Source organism: Erithacus rubecula (assembly GCF_903797595.1).
Source record: "Erithacus rubecula genome assembly, chromosome: 14".
Lineage (NCBI taxonomy): Eukaryota > Metazoa > Chordata > Aves > Passeriformes > Muscicapidae > Erithacus > Erithacus rubecula.
In genome coordinates this window covers 9,485,316-9,499,958 of record NC_136666.1, presented here as the reverse complement: position 1 = coordinate 9,499,958, position 14,643 = coordinate 9,485,316, and the positions used below count along the sequence as shown (strand labels likewise).

At 56.3% G+C, this 14,643-nt stretch overlaps 2 protein-coding genes across 5 annotated transcripts; one reads left to right on the top strand and one right to left on the bottom strand.

Annotated features, from left to right (window-relative positions):
- Nucleotides 1-121: 121 nt before the first annotated feature.
- On the bottom strand, nt 122-3,789 carry LOC306808177 (ras-related and estrogen-regulated growth inhibitor-like protein). The gene is made up of 4 exons (XM_079318458.1): nt 2,893-3,789; nt 2,422-2,475; nt 2,087-2,163; nt 122-1,544 (listed from the first exon to the last, which is right to left on the bottom strand). Exons 1-4 carry the CDS (start codon nt 3,215-3,217, stop codon nt 1,119-1,121), a joined length of 882 nt encoding a protein of 293 aa, XP_079174584.1. The 5' UTR covers nt 3,218-3,789; the 3' UTR covers nt 122-1,118.
- A 155-nt stretch (nt 3,790-3,944) lies between these two features.
- KIF7 (kinesin family member 7) lies at nt 3,945-14,510 on the top strand. Of its 4 annotated transcripts, none has more exons than XM_079318453.1 (18): nt 3,945-4,269; nt 5,842-6,042; nt 6,233-6,644; nt 7,200-7,731; nt 8,025-8,162; nt 8,295-8,519; nt 8,922-9,106; nt 9,395-9,501; nt 9,793-9,948; nt 10,249-10,451; nt 10,556-10,753; nt 10,956-11,081; nt 11,530-11,706; nt 11,994-12,209; nt 12,403-12,609; nt 13,049-13,247; nt 13,339-13,488; nt 13,691-14,510. In XM_079318453.1, exons 1-18 carry the CDS (start codon nt 3,969-3,971, stop codon nt 14,038-14,040), a joined length of 4,083 nt encoding a protein of 1,360 aa, XP_079174579.1. In that variant the 5' UTR covers nt 3,945-3,968; the 3' UTR covers nt 14,041-14,510. The 4 variants fall into 4 exon arrangements, with proteins under 4 accessions (XP_079174579.1, XP_079174578.1, XP_079174577.1 ...); XM_079318452.1 differs by having other exon boundaries at nt 13,688-14,510; XM_079318451.1 differs by having other exon boundaries at nt 8,922-9,124.
- The last annotated feature ends 133 nt before the right edge of the window (nt 14,511-14,643 follow it).

Sequence of the window (14,643 nt, the reverse complement as noted above, 5' to 3'; positions counted from 1 at the left end):
GGGTGCGGGAAACATCCTGCTACATTCCCTGTGGGTAGCTGTCACTGGGATAGTGGGTGCTCATGCCCAGCACAGTACGTGTCTCTTCCCATGCCCCAAGTACAAATTCACAGCTCCAAGGAGCCGGGGCTTCCTGCCAAAGAAAATTTATTGCATTTCCAGAAGAACACAGCAGAGAAATCAGTGTCCCTACAGCACACACAAACCTTCTTCCAACACACTGCTTTCCCAGGGCACAAAGAGAAGGGTTTGGGAGAGGCAGGGAAAAGCCTCCCAGCAGCAGAAGGGTTCAGTGAGGAGCCCGGAGACCCCTTTCTCCACCTCCTCTCCTCCCCGGGGACAGGCAGCCTCACAAAGGGGTGGCTGGGAAGGCGTGTGGTGCAATTCCCATCCTGGGAACGAGCCCCATGCCTGGCTTTTCCCAGGCACAGCCTGTGCAGCGCTCACCCGCCCGCACAGGGGAAACGCTGTGATTGCTGAAAGGCTGTGGGAGAGAGGGCCACCAGCAGGGCTGCTCAAAAGCACAGCAGGGGGGATGCCAGGCACCAGCCCTCACCAAATCCTCCAGGACTGCCAGTGCCCTGGGCTCTGGCACACTGTCACACACAAGTGAACTACCAGTGCCTCCCCAGTAGAGAAAGCCCCACCTCTCCAGCTCATGCGTGCTCCAGGGTTACTGATGAGGATCCTGATGAAGGTTAAACAGGAATAAGAATCCCAGAGCAGAAATGGAGGGACAGCTGTACAAGCGCAGGATATCCTCCCTAATTGCTGACAGCCTGGGCAGCTCCTGGTACAGGAGCTAGGGATGCTGCTGCCTGGAGCTTTGGCAAAATCCCCACCGTGGTTTCCAGTGTTGGAGGATAAAAGGAGAAAGCGGGAGGCACCTAAAGAGCTGGTACAGCAGAGGTGAGACTGTCCCATGGCAGAGCCAAGAGTAACATACAACAGTCCTTGGCTGCACTGGCTGTGCATGGCAGGACACCCAGACCCTGACACTAGGAGGACAGCAAGGAACCCATCTTACTTATGGAAAGACACACACCATCTCCATGGGCACCCAGTGAGGAGGCTGGGCCCAGCTGGGCAGCACAGAGAGCAGAACATCCTGCAGGAGCTCAGAGGGAGTCTGTTCGCTTACGGGCAAACACAGCCGACATGGTCTTGACGATGCCACGGATCCCTGTGCCCTTCTTCAGGGCCAGCTTGGTGTCTGGGATGAGCTTGGCCAGTCCATGGAAGACCATGAGGGCCCCATGATAAGCCTCAGCTGCAGAGACCTCATAGAAACCACAGTCCAAAGAGAGGGCCAGGAGCCGCCCCTCCTCGCTGGACACCACCCGCTGGTGGTGCAGGTCCCGTTTGTTGCCCACAATGACAATGGGCACCTTCTCCTGGCTCTGCCCCTCCTTGGCTGCCTTGATGACCTGGATTTTGAGGGGCAGGATGTTGAAGCTGGCACGGTCACAGATACTGTAGACCAGGACAAAGCTGTCTGCCCACTGGATTCGCTTCTCCTCTGAGGAACTATCTTCTGCCTGCTCCTGGGGAAAGAGAAAAGGAAGGGTTGTTTTATTTGGCTCCCTCCCTCCACACCTGCCTGCTAGAAGAGGGCAATCCTGAGCCTGTCGGGACAGGGACAGCTAGAGAACAGCAAAAGGGCAGAGAGAAAGAGAAGTACTGAGGAGGGCAGAGCAGCACTTGGCAGAACTAACCAAGGGGGAATGATTCAGCTTTCAGCATCACACCCTAATCCTAACACTCACCCAGCTGCCAAGCACTGCAGGCTGCAGGTGATAACAGTGTGGGGACCTCAGAGCAGCACTTCTTTAGCACAGTCCTGTATTAGCATTAGTCCTTCAGCTCCAGCCACAGGGCCATGGGCTATGGTAACTATTGCTGCCCTGTCAGCAACACTGCTGTCCTGTACTTGGCAGGTGAGAAGAGTTTAGTCAATTACAAACTCTCTGATTTGAGAGCCTTGCCCAACTGGAATTCCTAGCCTGTTGTTTTCCATAGGTAACTTCCAGAAAAGGGGGCTTGTATCTCTGGGGTAGAAACGGGTGATAGAGTGGAGCCCTCTCACCTGGGAACTGGGGACGTCCCAGATGTGTAAGAGAATCTCTCGGCCATCCACAGTCAGGTTGTGGCTGTAGATGAATTCTGCCCCCCACAAAGAGAAAAAAAAAAAAATGTCATCTTCATGGTGTCACCAGCTGGCACCCTCTACTTTTTGCACCCCAGAGAAGCAATTCTGGAGATGGGTCACTGAAAAAATACATCGAGCCCCTGTGAGAAGGCAAAAGCTCTGGAGAAAGGCAGGAGGGGATGGGCTGCAATGAAATCCCACAGGCAGAAGCAGGGTTCTCTCTCGACCCCAGTCCCTGTTGGGAAGTGGCCTGGCCCTGGCCTGGCACTCACCCATGTCTCCATACTCTCCAATAAAGCGCCGGGTCAGGAAACGCACAGTCAGAGCTGCAGAGGGAAGGACAGGAATCATCAGAATAACCAAAAACCTGGAGGATTCTCCTTTCTAAATCCAGAGCGGAGTCAGGCACCATCCCCTTGCAAACTCCTACAAGCATTAATGACCTCTGAGTTTTCCCAGCCACCAGCACTCTGAGAGTGCAGCAGAGGCACAGCAAGAACCAAAGCATCTGCACAACCAGGACCATCAGCAAACTGCAGCTCAGTGGAAAATACCTTCCCCTTCACTCCCCGCTGGCCACAAGGTCGTGCTCAGCTTCCTCACCTTGAATCCCAGCTGCCCTCCAGGGCTCAACCCTATATCACCAACTTGCTCCATGGGCTGCTCCCTGCTAGTGGCCCCCCAAACAGTGCTGCAGTTTCCAGCCTGGGAACCCCCTGTTCCAGCTCACGGTCAGTTCTTACCTGATTTCCCTACGTTGTCCGCTCCCATGACAAGGACGTTTGCTTCCATCTTCAGGGCAGTGGGGCCAGGCAGCTCCATGAGGGCAGGGTGGTCGGGGGTGAAGCTGGTGCTGCGGCGCAGGGGGAGCCGGAGCCCCATGCCGAGCGTGGTCGAGCCGCTCCGGCAGCGCCGGCAGTGCCGGCCGTGTGTCCGGCTGCGCTCGGCACAGCCCAGAGCCCGCGCTTCCCACGGCACCCAGGGGACCCGCGGGGCCCGTTCCCCTCCCCGCAGCCGCAGGGGCGGTGCACAGGGAACTGCAGGCTGCCGGATGAAAAACTTTGTCATCGCTCAGATTGTCCTGAACGTACGTCAGTGGCTGAGCCGGCCCTGCCAGCCCCCGGCACGGCGGGCGGCCGGGAAGCACCAGCTGTCGGCACCAGCTGCTCCGCAAACTGCATCCCCGGAGCTGCCCACGCCTCCACCTCGAGCACTCTGTGCCTCGGCAGGGCCACGCAGCCCCTTGTCCCTTCCCCACGGGGATGGTGGGAATGTCAGCCGGGAGTGGAGTGTCACAGGTGCTGGGGTGATGAAGCAGCTGATGGGAGATGCGAGTCCCTTGTGACTGACGGCGCATCTCACGGGTGGTGGAACTTTGTTTCACCAGAGATGCAACACCTCGCGATTAACGGAGCGCTGCCTCGCCAGGGACGGAGTCCTTTGCGAGTGATGAAGAGTCCCAGGAGTGATGGAGCTTCTCTGGAGCACCGGGGAGCCGCCGCGCAACTCCCGCAGCCGCGGGCGTTCCCGGATCCCCCCGGGGTGCAGAGAGGACCAGCCGCATCCCTCCTCCCGTCCCGCCGCATCCTCCCTCCCAGCTCTCCGCATCCCTCCTCCCGTCCCGCCGCATCCTCCCTCCCAGCTCTCCGCATCCCTCCTCCCGTCCCGCCGCATCCTCCCTCCCAGCTCTCCGCATCCCTCCTCCCGTCCCGCCGCATCCTCCCTCCCAGCTCTCCGCATCCCTCCTCCCGTCCCGCCGCTCCTCGCCCCGTCCCCGCGGGAGGAGCCGTGACGCCATCGCGGCGCGCCGGGCGCGGCCATGGCGGCGGAGGCGGCGGCGGTGCGGGTGGCGGTGCGGGTGCGGCCGCTGCTGCCCCGGGAGGCGCTGCGGGGACACCGGCCCTGCCTGCGGGGCGATGCCGCCACCGGCGAGGTGGCGCTGGGCCGCCGCCGGTTCCGCTTCGCCGCCGTGCTGCCCGAGGCGGCGGGGCAGGCGGCCGTGTACCGGGCCTGCGTCCAGCCGCTGCTGCGCGCCTTCTTCCGCGGCTTCAACGCCACCGTCTTCGCCTACGGACAGACGGGCTCCGGCAAGACCTACACCATCGGGGAGGCCAGCGTCGGTAAGTCTTGCCGGAACCGGCGGCTCCGTGCCCACCAGCATCCTTGCCCTGCCTGCATCCCTGTCCTGCCAGCATCCCTGCTCCACCAGCATCCCTGCTCCATCAGCATCCCTGTCCTGCCAGCATCCCTGCTCCACCAGCATCCCTGCTCCAACAGCATCCCTGTCCTGCCTGCATCCCTGCTCAACCAGCATCCTTGCTCTTCCAGCATCCCTGCTCCATCAGCACCCCTGCTCTACCAGCATCCCTGCTCCACCAGCATCCCTGCTCCATCAGCATCCCTGTCCTGCCAGCATCCCTTCTCCATCAGCATCCCTGCTCCACCAGCATCCCTGTCCTGCCAGCATCCCTGCTCTTCCAGCATCTCTCTCCCGCCTGCATCCTTGTTCCACCAAAATCCCTGCTCCAACAGCATCCCTGTCCCTCCTGTCCCCACCAGCCTCACATTATCACCTCCTTCCATCTCCATCTCCTCCCATCCAGCCAAGCCTCCCACACCACCATTATCCCAGCCATCTCTCCCAACCCACCAGCCCCACTGGTGCTGCTGTCCACACTCATTTCAGCACCTTTGATGTCTCTACCCAAACCCAGCTGTACCATCAATTCCATCACTTCCAGTTTCCCAAACAACCCTTCCACCTTGCCAGCCCCTCCAGTTCAAGCCAACCTCTCTCTGCCATCCTACCCCCCACCAGCCTTCCCTTTCCCCCACCTATGTTGTTGTAGCCACTCCCCATGGAAACCTTTGATATCGCAGTGTCTAGGTTTCTCCTCTTTCACTGCAGCACAAGTGACAGGGACTGTTCCTCCACCAGCTCTGGAGGTGGTGGTCATAGTCCTAGGTCCTGAAATAAAGCTGAAGGAGAGGGAGGTTTGCAAGTGTTAATCCTGTTTGTTTCTTTATATGAAGGAAGTGAGGAAAAAGACAACTTTTTCTTTCTGGTTTAATGGCATTATGATTTCTTACAGAGGATGTACTGTAAACATTTCAGTCATCTTTAGATAATTGCATCATTTGTAAACACTATATTGTTTCATGCTTTTAATCTACATCTGTTTTCAGTCTCCCAGTTCAGGCTACCATTGCACCAAATTCGGGAAGTGCCATTTTACATGGCTGTTGGAGACAGAAAGAAAAACATTTAAGTTCAGACAGTGGAATGCTGTGTCCAGATACAAGCAAGCTGCAACCCCAAAAAGAAAAAAAAAAAAAAAGAAAAGCTTCTCAGAGCTGGAAAAAGTTGTGGAGTCATGCTGGCTTCAGAAGACAGCTCACTGTAGCTGCAGGCATAGTGTTTGATACTCACTAAAATGCTGAGGTGCTTTTTCCTTCTTGAGGAAGGACTGGAAACAAGCAGCTTTGCTGGATTCCAGCACAGCAGTGGGGTAGGATTTGCCCAGAGCTCTTGTGGGATGTGTAACCCAGGCTGGCAGGGCTGAGCTCTGGGAGAGTTGTGAGGCTGCTCCTTCCCAGCTGACGTGTGCTGCAGGCAGGCTTCTGAGCTCACTCTGTCCCCAGCCAGCGTGGGCTCCCTGGACTCTCCCTGAGCCTGTGCCTCTCTTTGCCAGCTTCCATCAATGAAGATGAGCAGGGCATCATCCCACGAGCCATGGCTGAGACCTTCCAGCTCATCGATGAGAATGACCTGATCGACTACACGGTCCGAGTGTCCTACCTGGAGGTGTACAAGGAGGAGTTCCGGGACTTGCTGCAGGTGGATACAGCCAGCAAAGACATCCAGATCCGGGAGGATGACAAGGGCAACGTTGGTATGTGTGGCTGTGCACAGGCTTCTTCTCCCTCCATCCCTTTGTCTCCTGCAGCAGTTTGCTGTGCTTAATCTTGAAAGCTGGTCTGGGCAAGGCCCCGTACAGGCAGGGTGGCAGCACCAGGCTGCACAGAGGAGCCGCATCCTCGGGCAGCCCGTCCCTCCCAGCCACAGCTGCCTTTGCTTTGCAGTGCTCTGCGGTGTGAAGGAGTCAGAAGTGGAGGGGCTGGACGAGGTGCTGAGCCTGCTGGAGATGGGGAACACAGCCAAGCACACGGGAGCCACGCACATCAACAGGCAGTCGAGCCGCTCGCACACCATCTTCACGGTGACCATGGAGCAGCGGCGAGGGGCCGGCCGGCTGCCCCTGCACCGCCGCCCGCCCGCCGCGCCCGCCGCCGGACAGGTCCTCGTCTCTAAGTTCCATTTCGTGGACCTGGCGGGCTCAGAGCGAATTGTGAAGACAGGAAACACGGGGGAGAGGCTGAAGGAGAGCATCCAGATCAACTGTGGCCTCCTGGCCTTGGGCAATGTCATCAGTGCCTTGGGAGATCCTCGGAGAAAGACCACCCACATCCCATACAGGGACTCCAAAATCACCAGGTACCACTGGGACCAGGACCCCCCACGTCTCATGGGCTCAGGTTACAGGGCTGCCTCTCTGTGGGTTTTCAGTCTTGAGGAGCAATGAGACCAGGATAGAAATGCAGGCCTAGCTCGTTGCAGTGCTGGAGACAATGAGGCTTCCATGAGTTGTGCTGTTGAAGCTGAGATGAGGCATTACCATGGGTTATCCTGCCCTTCCTGCATGGCAGGGGATAAAAAGTACTCCCAGTAGACTTGTTTAATGGTCCACAGCTAGTTTTTAACTTGAACAGTGGCCTTTGCAATCTCCAGCAGGACCCCTGGCAGCACATCCCTGGCAGTGATCACAGAGTCAGGCAGGTCCCAGCCTCAGGAGTTATTTGGATGGAGACTCTCCATGGTGCAAACTGTTAATCCTCTGCCTAATGATTCCATTCACCTCACTAGTGCCAAACCAACTATGGAGCAAGGACATCATTTTCCTTGGGCTTAACCTCTGAAAAGGGCTGAAAACATTCAGCTTCCTGTGCTATTTTGTATTTCTGCTATTTTAATCCCTGTGCTCTTCCTTAGGATCCTGAAAGACTCTCTGGGGGGCAATGCCCAGACCGTGATGATCGCCTGTGTCAGCCCATCGTCCTCCGACTTCGACGAGAGCCTCAACACGCTGAACTACGCCAGCCGGGCGCAGAACATCCAGAACAAGGCGGTGGTGAACTGCCGCAGGGAGACGGAGCACGTGGAGGAGCTGCAGCTGCAGATCCAGAAGCTGCAGAAGGCGCTGGAGCAGCGGCAGCGCTCCGAGACACGCACCATCCGGCGCTCGGGCAGCGCGCGGCGCGGCGCGCCCGACGCCACGGCCCGGCTGCTGGCCGAGTGCGCCCACTACCGCACCTGCACCGACGCCGCGCACCGGCTGCTCTCCGAGCTGCAGGAGCAGGGCAGCCTGAGCCTGGAGCACATCCTGCGCGTCAAGGAGTGGCTGTGCGCCGTGGAGAGCGAGAGGAGCGAGCTGACCTCGGCCGGGCTGGACAGCGGCATTGAGAGCACCTCCATGGAGGACCAGGCACCCGAGGGACAAGGTGCAAAGCTGGCAAAAGCCCAGGTAACAGTGGGGTGTCACAGCTCTGAGCTTGGGGTCATCTCACGGCCACGGCAGATCCAGAACAGAGTGATGGAAGGGTCAGGAGAAGTAACCTGAGCAGGAGGCCCTAGGGAGGCAGAAGGACATGGTCCTCCCAGCAGACAGGGAGAAATTGGATTCAGCTGCTGCTGAGAGATTTATTGCACAGGAAGAACATTGGTCTGCAGAGCTGTTGAGTCTTTGCAGAGTCCAGCGTGGGAAGGGGAGGACAAAGGTGGATGCTGATGTTGCCTCTCTTTTCTCTTGGGGAGCAGGTGAGCACTGAGAAGAAGTGTGAGTCCATCAGAGATGAGCAGGTGGCCAAGCTGCAGAGGCAAGTGGAACGCCTGGAGGAGGAGAACCGTGATTTCCTGGCTGCCCTGGAGGATGCTATGGAACAATATAAGCTGCAGGTATTTCTGGGCTCTGCTCCCTTTGTGGGGACCTGCCCCACTCCTCTCCTTCCTGACCAGGGGTTCTCAGCCCAGCTTTCAGGGTCCTCTGATCAACACATTCCTAACCACATTTTTCTCATTGTTTCCTAGAGTGACAAACTGCAAGAACAGCAGGATATGATCTCAGAGCTGCACGTGCGCTTGGAGATGGCAATGCCAAACCTGTGTGTGCCAGGACTGTTGGAAAATCTTCACCTGGTGACTGCCAGCCAGAGACCCCACACAGCCCCTCTGGATGCTGCCCCGTCCTATGGCCTTGGTGTGGTTTCCTCAGGGCTGCCTCCTGAGCAGAGTGGAAGAACTCTTTGCAAGAAGGTGAGGGTGTAAGACTGTGCCACTGCAGAACTGCTGCCTCTTCATGTGGCTGCTTTCCACCATAGGAAAGTTTCTGCCCTGCTGTTCAATGTGATCCTAGTCAGAAGTGTAGTCCAGAGGACTGTGCTCAGTGTTCAAACCCAGAGTTTTACAACTCTGGCAAAAACAGCCCAGCTTCAAAACTGAGGGTTTTGCTTTCATCTTGTGTGTGAGTCCCAGATTTGTTCAGTGTTTGAGCAGCAGAAGCACAGACAGCTGGGTCTGGAAACAGATTGATTCTCCTGAAAATATACTCAATCCATTTTGTTGCTTTTATGTCTAGCAGTGACACTCAGATGGGAGCCACTTTTTCTAACACTGGTCATACTGCTTGTTTCCTCTCTTTCCAATTCTGTGCCCTAGAAGCTCAGCAGCAACTCCTCTTTGCAGAAGGAGGGGCCAGCAGGCTGGCACCTGAACCATACACAGTGCTCAACAGGCAATCCTGATGTCCGAGATGTGGTGCTGAGGAGGGAGCTCAGCCAGGACTCAGAGAAGCCATCAGAACTGTCCTCAGGAGAGGAGATGGAGGAATGGGAACAGACACAGTCCCTGTCCCAGTGCCGGTGAGTTGGGGTGTCCCAGCCAGCTGTTCCTCTGCAGTGCCCTGGCAGTGACCTGGCTGTCCCACAGCTGCAGCTTAGCTCTCATGGCTGATGTAGGGCAAACGCTGCCTGTGGGGTCAGTGATGCTGCTGAGACACCTTACTGCTCATTACCATCATTCCTGACCACAGCTATTGTTTCCATCTCCTTCTGAAGTCTGTGGATCATGAGGGTCCTTACGGGGAACAGCTTTAGCCCAGACCAAACTGATTGATTTGTTTCTCCTTCTAGAAATGGGATCCAAAATTTGAGCAAGAAAGAGATTTTCAAGTTAAGCGAGGACCCAAGTGGAGGCAATGCCCACTCAATTCAGGAGGAGCAGCTGGAGCTGTCAAAAGGCAAGTAGCAACCATAGGTTGTTGGACAATCTTCCATGGACTGGTGGTGCTTCACTGGGTGATGATCTTGATGTCCCACCTGGATGTGCCCAGAGGACAAAAATGGAGTCCAGTTGCTTTTGTTAGGGAGAAACTTGAACTTGTAGGGTCTGGAAAAGGTGTGTGTTTTGGTGGAAGGGGGACTCTGGGCAATGCTGTGCCAGACTCTGGCTACAGATCCAAGACCAGATTGTCCTTCTATCACCCATCTGCTAAGACAGAACCTTCCTGACCTGGGAATCTGTGTTCCAGAGGTCTGTGGGAAGCGGGAGTCAGTGGTTGGTTCCTGGGAGCGCCTGGCAGGGAAGGACTCAGAGTGGAGGCTGGTGCAAGCACAGCAGAAGATTCGAGAGCTGGCAATCAACATCCGCATGAAGGAGGAGCTGATCACAGAGCTCATAAAGACAGGTGCAGAGCCACTGGCAGGAATATGCACCCATTTCCCATGAAACCTCCTCCTAGTCGTGGTGCTTAGTCTCTTCTTCCATTCTCTTCTCTCCCTGTGTTGCTTGTTCTCAGTCTGTTCCCCTATAAGCAGCAGGGCCTTATTTCTCCATCCCTCCAGCTGACAGAAGCCCTTCCCACTGGTTTGTCCCTTCCCTGGAATGGCTGACAGAAAGGGAACATTCAGTCTCTGTAGCCTAAAATACTTGGGGAGAGGGAGGAAGGGTCAAGATCCTGGCTGTGAGAGAGAGGGCTGTGTTGCAGGCAAGGACGCCCAGGCTCTGAACAGGCAGTACAGCCAGAAGATCAGTGAGCTGGAGCAGGAGGCAGAGCAGGTGCGGGCAGAGCTGAGCGACAGCCAGAAGCAGCTCCAGGAGCTGGAGGGCAAGGAGCCGCGGGACCCTGGGGAGAAGCGCAAGCTGCAGGAGTTCCGCACGCGCGTGGCGGCCGCGCAGAGCAAGGCACAGGTGAGGGAAGGGCTCTGCCCACCCGGCACTGAGCAGAGCAGAGCTGGGGGCGGCTCTGCAAAGAGAGGAGAGCCGAGGCCAAGGGTGGTTTTACCCTCTGGCAGGTTCTGTGCAGGAAGAAGCAGGCGACGGAGAGGCTGGTGTCGCTGTCGGCACAGAGCGAGAAGCGCGTGCAGGAGCTGGAGAGGAACATCCAGCTGATGCGGCGGCAGCAGGGGCAGCTGCAGCGGCGGCTGCGCCAGGAGAGCGAGCAGAAACGGCGGCTGGAGACAGAGGTGAACAAGGGACAGCACAGAGTCAAGGTAGGAGAGAGCAGGAGCTGCTGTGCTGCTTGTGAGAGTGACAGTGGGCAGGCTCTGATGTGGGCTGTGGTTGTCTTGGAGAGCATGGAGACAGAGTATCCCAAGAGCTGGGGGAGAACATAGCCTGTCCCTCAGCCCCATAGGGCAAACATCTCCCACTCCCTCCCTCCCTCCCTGCTCACGGCTGCTCTTTCACACACAGGAACTGGAACTGAAGCACGAGCAGCACCAGAAAATCCTGCGCATCAAAACAGAGGAAATTGCGGCTTTCCAGAGGAAGCGGCGGAGCGGCAGCAATGGTTCTGTGATCAGCCTGGAGCAGCAGCAGGTACTGACAGCAAGCCTGCCTCCGCTTTCCTGTTCAGAGGGGGTGCTTGGCAGACTGCAGCCTGATGGGAGAGAGCTGAAAACAGGGACCTGAACCCATCCCACCCTTGAGAAGGACAGTCTGTAACATCATTTGCATCTAGTAGCAGAGGACAGATCTTGTCTTAGCCTCAGAAACAGGATCTCATCTAAATCATTGGTAAAGAAGCTTTGAAATTTTGTCTGTTACCAAAAGGATGGTGAGAGATATGCCCTCCAAGATCTCCTCGACAGCTGCCTCTTGAAGGGTTGGAAGGACAAAAGCGAAGTCTGGGCTGTGGGTATTAGCAGAGATGGAATGGGGACTCTTGTTCAGATCTCATCCCCACTGCTCTTTAGTCCAGCAGTCATGGACATTGCTGCTGCTGCTGTCTGCACACACACATGCCTTTTGCTTCTCTCTCCATCAGAAAATTGAGGAACAGAAGAAGTGGCTGGACATGGAGATGGATAAAGTTCTGGAGCAGCGCCAGGCCCTGGATGAGCTGGAAGATGAGCTGAGGAAGCGAGAAGCTATTGTAGCCAAAAAGGAAGCCCTGCTGCAGGAGAAGAATGGCCTGGAGAGCAAACGGCTGCGCTCCAGCCAGGTAGGACAAGAGTGTGACACCTCAACCCTTTGCTTGATTTCCAGCAGAGGTGGGGGCTGGAAGACCTGAGTGCCATCCTGGGTCTGGCAGAGGGCAGCAGGCTAGCATGAGGTGGTGTTGGGAAGTGGGAAATCTTATCTCTATAAAAGAGTCTGGTTGTGCTGTGCCTCTGAGCTTGTTGGTTTGGTAACCTTTGGCTTGTGTCTGTCTGGGAGGTCACTTGAGAGAAAGTTGAACAGGCCTGACTTGCCTTCAGAGCAGATCCCCTTGAGCATCCTCTGCTGCAGGCCCTGACAGATGACATAGTGCGCGTGTCCAGCCGCCTGGAGCACCTGGAGAAGGAGCTGAGCGAGAAGAACGGGCAGCTGCGTCAGGGCAGCGCCCACGACCAGCAGCAGATCCGCCAGGAGATCAACAGCCTGCGCCAGGAGAAGGACCAGCTGCTCAAACAGAGGCTGGAGCTCGACAACAAGCTGCGCCAGGGCACGCTGCTGTCCCCAGAGGTACCTCTGCTGGCTGGGGAGCAGGAGGCTGTAGGTCAGAAGAGCATGAGGGCATTGGCAGGTGCTCCCCTGCATCCCAAACGGTGCATGTCCCAGCTTCCCACCAACACTCTTGACACGACAAGGAAGGTTAGGGCAGAGTGAGGCAGAGCAAACCCTTTGCTCCCTAATAACTACAGCTCTGCCCTGGCAGGAAGAACGGATCTTGTTCCAGCTGGATGAGGCCATCGAGGCTCTGGATGCAGCCATTGAGTACAAGAATGAGTCCATCACGTGCAGGCAGCGAGTCCTGCGGGCCTCGGCCAGCCTGCTGTCCCAGTGTGAGATGAACCTCATGGCCAAACTCAGCTACCTGTCCTCCTCCGAGACACGAGCTCTGCTCTGCAAGTACTTTGACAAGGTGGGAGACAACTGTCTGCTGGTGGGAGCTGTATTTCATTTATTGGCTGTTAGTGATTGCATTATTAGCCAGCCAGAACAGATAATAAACATAATGCAGCTTGAACACACTTGTTAAGATAAATCATGATATGACCAAACTCTTTTTTTCCTCAGTTTTAAGCTTTCTCCTTGCATCATATTGTGGTTTTGCCTTGTAAAGTCAGGCCACAAACCCCCAGCTGGGAGAGTGGTTTAGCTACTCATAGGATGCATAGATCCCTGCCACATCAGTGCAGCCACACCTTGCTCTTCCCTCCGCACAAGGCAGCTCTGACATCCCAGCACTACCAACCTTTGTAAACTCTACCAAAAAACTAATGTGACTGGGACTCACTGAAGCAGGAAATCTTCCCAGGCATGAAGGAGCTGAAGTGTTCTTGCTCTTGGGCCCTGGCCAGGTGGTGACACTGCGAGAGGATCAGCACAGGCAGCACATTGCCTTCTCAGAGCTGGAGATGCAGCTGGAGGAGCAGCAGCAGCTGGTGTACTGGCTGGAGGCGGCCGTGGAGCGCCAGCGGCTGGAGATGGACCGGCAGCTCACCCTGCAGCAGAAGGAGCACGAGCAGAACATGCAGTTACTGCTGCAGCAGAGCCGTGGTAACCCCCCAGCTCTCCAAATGGGCACCAGGGCTACTGCTTTTGTCTTTCACAAGGCTCCCAGGCTGAAATAGCCTTGTTTTTTCTGTAGAGCACATGGACGAGGGGCTGGCCAGCAGCAAGCTGCAGTATGAGGCGAGGATTCAGGTTCTGGAGAAGGAGCTGAGCCGTTACATGTGGGCAAACCAGGAGCTGAACCAGAGACTGAGTAACATGAACCTCCACCCTGGACAAGCCAAAGGTGAGAGGAAACCCAGGCTAGGACTTTGCTGTTCCTGCCAAGTTGAAAGGGAGGTTCAATACGCACGCCTGGCAGTGGGAGCTTGGAGCAGTCCAGAGCAGTACATGTACAGGTCCTTCAGCAATTGTTATATATATATAATTTTGGTGAGGAAAGTAGAGATCCTGATACTCATCTCTGTACCCTCAATTTTTCCCAGCAGGGATGGAGAGAAGCATTCATGGGGCTGCCCCTGAGCTTGGCACCTGTGAGGAACTGAGCCTCGGGGAGCAGCAGACTGTGCCTCCAGCTGCCGCTGAAGAGAGCCCTCGGGCCAGGGAGGAGAGCAGGGACCTGGTGCACGCCCCTTTGCCCTCGTCGTGGAGGCGTTCCTCGCTGCCCAGCGACAGCCCCGGCGAGCCGCGGCAGAGGGACGCGGAGCACTTGCTGCTCCCGGCACGGAGCCTGGCTGCGGCTCCCAAACCCCGCCGGGAGCTGCGCAGAGCCAGCCTCAACGTCAGCCCAGTGCCTTACCACCCTGCCATGATCGACGTCAGGAAAAACCCGCTCTAGAGCCAGGCTTAACGCTCACCTGGCGCAGGGCAGGCTGCTCAGGTACTGCTGAGCTGAGTTTGAGAGCCCTCCTGCCCCACAAGCCAGCCTGGCTACAGCCCTGTTACATTGCAAGACCTGCGGAAGAGAAGGATGTGATTTGTTATCAGGAGGGAGTCGAGTGTGGGAGCAGCAGCCTGCATTCTCCACGTTGCTGCCAGTCCAGGCAGCACTGACAGGATGCTTTTCCTCTGCTCCCTCAGCAGCTTCAACACTGTGAAGCAGGAGACACTTTCCTTCCAGGCCTCTTAACACTAAAAACTTGTTTACAATGTGGAATTCTCAGCTGAAGGGCTTGCTCAGCCCTGGCAGCCTCGGCAGGAGGTGCTCTGCAGTCCTGCAGAATTTGTACATACATTTTTGTAGTAACTTTGGGGTTTTTACATTTCTACTATAACTTTTCTAATAAAGCAGAGTGAGTTTTATGGTCACTTGTCAGAAGGGCCATTTACTCTGGGAATGTAGGAAATTATTTATATTTAAATCTCACTGCATGGGAAGACAGCCACTGTCACACTGTTAGCCTAATGTTTAAATATGTGCTTTAAGTAGTCCCAGCCACAT